A 7,718-nucleotide genomic window follows, 5' to 3' on the forward strand; every position below is an offset into this window, starting at 1 on the left:
GAGAACAGCAAGGGGGAAATTTTAGGAAATGAGGAAAGCGAAAGAAAGGGGACAGAGCTGCCTCCTTACTCCGCTTGCTGCCTCTTATGTTACCCAGTTATCTGAACGTTAATCCGACGAAAAATATTTACCCAGGTTTAAGAGGGCATCCTGTCCGGTTGTGTGGTGACGATCAGTTTATTCCATCAATTATTAATTACGGAATAGCTTCTTGATTTGAGCTGGAGTAAAAGCTGCGTTGGGGAGCTTTACCCAAAATCGCTTTTGTGTTTAGGATCTGCTGAGCTGAACGTGCCAGCGTCTGCTTTGCTTACATTTGCATTTTTTACTGGGCTAAAAGGAAAAAAACAAACGTGAAAACAAATAACCGTCGAGGATGCTGCGATTTCTTCCCCCCTCCCGGTAGTCCAAATAAATAAAGAGCTGCACCGGTTTTATTGCTTTTGCATGTTTTCAGCCCCAGCATCTTGGAAAAGGGGTCTCTTCCCACAGAGCTATCTCTTCGGAGAAGAGCAAATTAAAAGCCTCCATTAGCACAACTCCTTGTGGCCTTTTTTTTTTTTTTTTTTTTTAAGAAATAAAATGTATCTTCAGTGTTGAACAGTCCTGGCGATGGAAAGTGTTAAAGTGAAATGGTTCCAAAGAGAGGACAGCAATACAATGGAAGTTTCATTATAATAATAGGATAAAAAAAAAAAGAATTGCTTAATGCATGATAAACCTCTCAGATGCTTAATATTTCTGGGCATCGAAGCACATCCTTTTAACGTGTTCCTGCTGGAGAGCGAGAGCTCAAGTAGAAACTGAAAGCAAATAGACATTTGATCCAGGGGACCACTGAAGTTTAGAAATCCCTCGATGGGCTGTAGCTGCTTGTTTTCCCCCCTGCCTATAACATAAGCAAAAATAGGTGGTTGGCGAGTGAATGAACGGGGACTTGAGCAGAAAGACGGTCTGGCAGCGTGAGTGAAAGCAGCCAGGCAGAGGAGGAGGGGAGGCGAGGGGTGAACGGTGTGATGAAGAGCAGACCGGGCAAAATTGAGCGGCTTGGAGCCGGGAAAGCATCTCCCTGCGTGTTCTCGCTGGATCTCTCCGCCGCCTGATTTATATTGGCATTATATTTACATTATGTTCCTGTATTGGGTGCAGTGAACTATGCAGCTTGCGTTTTTTAATCTCTCCCCATCTCGGCCCCCCAGTGTGGCACAGCACTCGTTTGTCTCTGAAATGAAACATGGAAACCTCATTAAATGCACGGAGGAGAAGCCTGCAGTGCTGAACTCCTCGCCGTGCCCGGGGTTTGTTTATCCTGCAGCTAGCCCAGATTTCCCGGCGCGAGGAGCCGCGGCGGCGACTTGCCCACAGCCTTTACCTGCGCCTGGTGTGGGCTCGGGGCTGCTCCTGCCTTGGGGTGAGGAAATTGGGATGGGGCTACCCTCGTATTTCCTGGTGCTTTTGCTCTCCGGAGGACCAGGCTGTGCCGGGCGCGAGGGGCGAGTGCCAGGGCTGTGCTGTTGAGCTCTCCTCCCCGAGCCGGGGGCTCTGCTTCGGGCAACCAGGGCGCTGGGCCCTTCGGTGTGGCGCTCCGGTCCCCGCCGGCAGGGCCGAGGCCGAGGGACTGCCCGCTCTGCCGCGCCGAGCGCCAGAACAGAACTGGAAGCCGCTCTTTGTGGCAGGAATCCCTCCGAGATGGCAGCACGGGGGCTGCGAGCTCTGCCTGGGATAACATGAAGTCATCTCGCGCCCCGAGAAGCAGAGTGTTAATAGGCGCCACTTCCTAGGAGGGCACGAAGGAGGAAGGTGTGCGGTTCTTGCGGTCGCTGCGACGCGTGCTTTGCTGGGAGGCTTGTGCAGTGGCAGGTTTGGGTGCAGAGTGTTTCTTGTCTTTGAAATCTAGATTATAGCCAGCTACATGTTTTTACATAACCGTGATTTTGTGAATTACCCTTTTCCCTGCTTGTAGATCCTTAGGAAATAAACCCCATCACACACAATCTGCACATTGCCGCCATCATCTGCCAGCAGAGCTGTACCAAATATTTAGGAAATCCATTTCCCAACTCTGGCTAACGCTTGCCGCCTGCCCCAGCTGCTGCCTCTTGGAAATGGCTCTGCCGGCTTCTCTCTGGGAGAGAAGGGAGCGAGCGCAGTGCTGAGGGGAAGAGGCGAGCGGGCTGCCGGAGCTTGCTCGATTGATCCGTTCCCCTCGTTTCTCGTACCTGTCGCCCCGTGGTGGAAATTCCCGTCTCCGCCTCGTAGAGCGAGCGCGCGGGCTGCGGCGCGGACCGGCGGGAAGCCCGGCAGCAGGCATGTGCGGCCTCTGGTGCGTCCCCTTGCCCGCCCCTCGTACCGGCCTCCCCGGGGGGGCCTTGCTGTCACCCTGGCTCGTGGCGAGGTGTCCCCTTGGGGTTCGGCTGCAGCTCCTCGGGCTTCGTGTCCAGCGTGGCTGAGCTGTGCAGGTGGGCCGTGGGAGGGGAGGGACAGGCCGTTGCGTGCAGTCCTTGGGCTCGTTCCTCGCCCCCCAGAGCTGAGGGCTCCTGAGGGGAGCTCGGGCAGGGTGGGGGGCTCGGGAGGTGGCGCAGAGCTGGGGGGTGTCCAGCTCTGGGTCAGCCCTGGTGTGGGTGGGGTGGTGAGACTGGTACCTCCGGCAAGCTGGTGTGGGAGGTTCAGGGGCCAGGCAACTCAGCGGGGAGAGCTTTTTCTTTTTTTTTCCAGGCAAGGGTTACAGGCTCAGCCTGGGTGCTGTCGTAATAGCTGGAGGTGGTTCAGGCCTTAATTTCCGTGCAGATGCATTAAGAAGCGGGCAGCTCGAGCTCCGAGGGGGTTTGAGCCGTGCCCTTCCCCGCAGAGGACCAGAGGCAGCGTTCGCCTTGGCTCCCTCTTCGGTTTGCTGGGACGGCGGCTGCGAGTCGGGGGCGAGCGCGGTGCTCCGGCCGGGGGGCTGTGCCCACGCCTGGGCCAAAACGCGGTGCCGGGGCAGGGGACGTGCTGGGCAGGGACCTGCCATCGCTGTGCCAGGCACCAGCTGAGCGCCCCAGGCCCTGCTCCGCGTTTTGTGGCACAATTTCCACCCTCCTGAGACTGGTGGGGCGCAGCGTGGGGAAGGCCGCTCAGAGCTTTAACCCTTTGGGGTGGCTGCGCTGCGCTCCTGGCGGGGGGGGTGGGGGGTGTGCGGCTGTCATGCTCTGCTCGACCGGGTCCCAGCCTCGTGCTTCTGGCCTCGGCTCAGCCGCTTTGCTCCCTGTCCCTTCCGTGACGCTCGGAGATGCCACTTCTCGCTCTGTCAGCTCCAAGGTCACTCCCTTCATTAGGAGGAAGGCTGTTAGAAGTGTCCCGGTGATGAGGGCTTGAAGGAGGCTCGTTCCAGGGAAGGCCAAAGGCGTCTCCAGCGTTATAAATGTGCAGGCAGCGTGTGACGGAATTACTGTCGGCTCTCAAGGCAGTAGAGAGGAAAGATTAAGACTTGCCACCTACCTGTAATTCCCACCCTGCAATGCGTGCCCAGCTTCGGTTCACTTTCTCCTTGAACAGGGCAGGTGTCAAACACCCTTAATGAGGATAATAAATGAGCGGTGAGGTGGTGATTAGCCTGCTGTTCTTCGCAGCATCCCTGCAGCCCGTTCCAGCTGGTGGCCGGAGAAGCCCCGGTGGCTCCTTCCAGCCCCTTTGCTGGCCAGCGGGTGGGCTTCCTGCTGGTGGGGGGGCCTGGGCCGCAGCTCGCCTGGCCCCGGAGGAGGGTGGCTGGGCACCCGGGCGGGCTGGGGACTGCTGGGCCCAGCAGGGAGGTCTGGGGAAAGGTGCTGCTGGTGGGATGGTGTGAGGTCGAGTAGCACCTGCCCGTGCACAGCATGAACACCCTTGAAATGCAGCTTGTGTAGCCTTTTCCCACCTCTGCTGGGTTTCCAGCCGGTCACTGGTGTGCAAAAGACCGTGTTGGGCTCTGAGAAACTCCCTGGGTTGGGTGGGCAGGGGACCGGCTGCGGGGTCCCGGGCAGGCAGCTTGCTGACACCGACGATGCGCGTGTGTCGGGGGGCAGAAGCAGCTTCTTTGCTTGGAGAAAGGACTCTCGAATCGCGCTGGCACGAAGCTGGTCACTGCCAGACCAGTCCTCAGTCCCCTTCACGGGAGAGGACGGGCTCTCCCCGGGGAGGTGTGGAGGAGCGGAGGGGCTGCCTCGCTCGCCCGGTGTTTCTGTGCTCGCACAGGCCGAGGTGTCAGCCCGTGCAGGGCTCACACCTACATCGCGGCCGCCTCCTCCCGAGCCGCGGGGCTTGGGCAGGTGCTGGGGTGGGGTTCTGGCCGCGCGGCCTTGGGCGCTGGTTAGAGCAGACGAGCGCTCCGTGCGCGGTGCAGCGCCGAGCTGGGCCGTGCCGCGGACGGGGCTGGAGTTTGGAAAGTCCAGCGGTCGAGACGAGTAAATATTCCAAAGGAATGATAGCAAAAGGACTTGCTTCTCCCGGCTCGGATAGAGATATTAATATTTCACTACCTCTAGGTTGTAATTTACTACACTTTAAGAAGATTGCACTCTGATACCTTAAGATACCAGCCTCTCAGAGCCCGGCAGACAGTGTCCGGCTGCGCGCTGGGCTTTGTCAGCTTCCAGCTACCGGCGGCTGGTCTCCAGGGCTGGTGCTGTGCGCCTGCGTCGCTGCATTTTCCCCAGCAGATCCTGTTCCATTTTGGCTCCTCTAGCCTCCTCTGTTCAGGTTCATGTGAATTAATGCCCTCGGTATTTAGGTTAGGGTCAGCACATCTGACCAGATGTGAGCAGTGATTTCTGGTTTAAAAATATTGCGGCGCTATTTCTAAATTTTTAATCTCTCGGTGATTTGGAGACAGTTTTATGGAAGGTGGAATTAGGATGGTGCTCGATGCTAAATGGTAAAGGAGATTATATGGATTTAACTCTATGCGTCTGTCACATAACTACTGCCAATCCCATAACTTCCATTTTCTACGAAAAATCCGTTTCCCCCTTTGACCTGAAAAAGCTTTACGGGTAATCTGAATTTCTCTGTTTATGAGGTATTTTTCCACTCTTCACCCCAGCCCCTCGCCTGTCCATCTCCAAACCTTCCTGGGCGCTGCTTGGGCAGAAGATATTTCCCCGTCAGGCCGTGGATGCTCTCCGATCTTTAGGACGGCAGGAGCCTTCTCAAGCCGTGCTCTGGGTGCTGGATGGAGCCTGGGGCCCGGCCGGGCGGCCGCTGGGGTCTGAGCACCACGGAGCCTTGCTGGCCCAGCACCGGCAGGCGGGCGCAGGGTGGCTCTCGCTGCGTGCCCTGCACGCCGCCTGCCCTGGCTCCAGCCATCTTCTGCTGTGCTCAGGCGACAGGCGTTGCCACAAATAGCTCGCTGCTGCTCGCGCGTGCTTTGTTTTCCTTCCTCTGCCTGCAAATGTGCATTTTTTCTCTTTCATGTATTTGGGAGAAGCACCGCGCCGTTCTGATGAAGGGAAATGCTGATTCATGACGACAAACCAGCCTGGAGATGTCACAGAATGACATCTGCGGGGCCCTGCAGTGGCCCCGTAGCCCTGCAGAGCCTGGCACCGCTGTGCGGGAGGCTCGGCCGGAGCGCTTTGCTCCTCTGGTCCGTCGTTCTTCTGGCACCTGTCAGTGAGGGAGGGAAAAATAAATGGCTTTGCCTACTTCTGCCTCTGTGTGTGGAGATAGGGAGGTGCTTTTTTGACCTGTAGAACTGTTGTCTCATGTGGTGTCAACGCTGGACCTTGCTTGTTGGCTAATCCATTACGTGAATGGCTTTGGTGGGCGGCTCTGGCTGTGCATTGCCCCCAACGTGGGACTGGTAGGGCTCTGAGTAGGCAAAGGAGGAAACTTTGTCATTTTAGGTGAGGATTCAGTGCAGAGTACACAGAGAGCAATAACCAGGTGCTCTGGCCAGTGATTTTATGGGTGCTGAAAGAGGCACAAGGTTGTGCGTCCGGCTGAAGAAGGACGGAGAGGGCTCTGCTCTGGAAGGCGTGAGGTGTTTTGGTGTTTCCCATCCTGACCTGGTTGAGGATGGCTGGAGCAGGTTGGTGGCACAACGCGAACCAGGAGGGCACGTGCTTGCCGCCGCTGGGTGCTGGAGGAAGCTGCGTGGGGAGACGCGAGTGCCCGTGGCCAGTGGCCAGTGACACTCAACCGGCCCTTCCTCAGGCGAGCCACCGCGGCACGCTTGCCTTCTGAGCCGAGGCAAGGCTAACTGTACAGAGGAGGCTTCCCTTCTCCCCCCTGCTCCTGTCCCCTCCTCCCCAAGTTAAGAAATCGAGGTCACGGAGGGTCCCCCGTGACTCGTTTTGAACCGGCGGCACGGTAGTGATCTGCTTATTGGCTCTGCGGCACCACGAGCCGTGTTCTCAGCCAGAGCTATTAATACACCCGCCGAGGGCCGCTTTCTGCATCCCTGTCCTTCCGCCCACTTGGGAAGAGTGCGACTAAAAAAAGAAAGCGGATCTAAGTGACTGGGGGCCTCCTCATCCTTATTTATAGCCAATCTTGCTTGCTTCGGTGGAGAAGGGGGAGCTCGTGGTCCTGGAGAGCGGGAAGGAGAGACTGGAGGAGTTGGGTGAAGAGGTCCCTTCCCTCATTTCGAAGACGGAAAGAGCTTTTCTGCCGCACTCACGCTGCCCTGGGAGCTGCTCCCGGCCATCCAGGCGGCTGCAGGCTCTGCCCCGGGTCATGCCTGTGAACTCTGCGTGTCTGGGCGCTGGGGGGCTTTCCTGCCCCCTCCTGTGATCGGAGGCAGGGTAGGGTAGCGGGAAGCTCTCCTCCCTGCTTTGGGGAGGCTTGTGCTGGATGTGTGGGCATTGCCGAGGGGCAGCCGTGGGCTGGGGCTGCGCAGGGAGCCGCTGGGGCCCGGGGGTGCTGCCTGCCTGCTGCTCCAGGCTGGGGGACCCGGGGGCTCGCAGGACGGCCGCGGTCGGTCTGTTGTGCTCAGCTTGTTGCTGTTGTTGCACATGGGTGGCCTCAGGCCTGTGGGTGCTGAGACACTGTTGGGCTGCGTGTTCAGAGCCACCCAGGGAAGCCCTGGGGGGACACCCTGGGTGCCCTTCCTTGCTTGCAGAGCCCCTAGCTGTCCTGGGTGGGTGCCCACAGTCCCTGATCCGTGCTGCCGGCGAGAGCGCTGGCCTGTGAAGGTGGCTCTGTGCCGCCAGCTAGTGCATTGATGCTGCGCCGGGGCCGGGCAGGGTTGGTGATTCCTGCAGTAACCCCCTCGCCGTTGTGGCCTCTGCTTTCTCCACAGCACATGCTGAAGATGTTGGAACCAGCCTCTACTTTGTGAACGACTCTATCCAGCAGGTCACCTTCTCCAGCACAGTGGGGGTGGTGATCCCCTGCCCGGCAGCAGGGTCACCCAGCGCCGTCCTTCGGTGGTACCTGGCCACGGGCGACGACATCTACGATGTGCCCCACATCCGGCACGTCCATGCCAATGGGACTTTGCAGCTCTACCCCTTCTCGCCATCAGCCTTCAATAGCTTTATCCACGACAACGACTACTTCTGCACCGCGGAGAACTCGGCTGGCAAAATCAGGAGCCCGAATATCCGCGTTAAAGCAGGTGAGGAGCTCTCTGTGGGTGCTGGGGTTTGGGTGACGTGCTGGCTTGTCTCCAGGCTGCCCCGTGGCCTGCTGCTTGGCCCGTCGATCACACCCTGCTCACCTCTGTCTCCCTGCCCGGTGACGCTGGCCTGTCGCGGGGGGGTCGG

At 58.5% G+C, this 7,718-nt stretch overlaps 1 protein-coding gene across 1 annotated transcript in view; it reads left to right on the forward strand.

Annotated features, from left to right (window-relative positions):
* The first annotated feature begins 22 nt into the window (after positions 1 to 22).
* Positions 23 to 7,718, forward strand: part of DSCAML1 (DS cell adhesion molecule like 1) — a 102,136-nt gene continuing 94,440 nt past the window's right edge. Inside the window, exons 1-2 of the mRNA XM_026863602.1 lie at positions 23 to 1,411; positions 7,253 to 7,570. Of these exons, the coding sequence (XP_026719403.1) occupies positions 1,156 to 1,411; positions 7,253 to 7,570 (574 nt within the window). The 5' untranslated portion in view covers positions 23 to 1,155. The remainder of the gene's footprint in view (positions 1,412 to 7,252; positions 7,571 to 7,718) is intronic.

This window comes from Athene cunicularia, assembly GCF_003259725.1.
Source record: "Athene cunicularia isolate RWA chromosome 24 unlocalized genomic scaffold, athCun1 chr24_part1, whole genome shotgun sequence".
In the NCBI taxonomy this organism is placed as follows: Eukaryota; Metazoa; Chordata; class Aves; order Strigiformes; family Strigidae; genus Athene; species Athene cunicularia.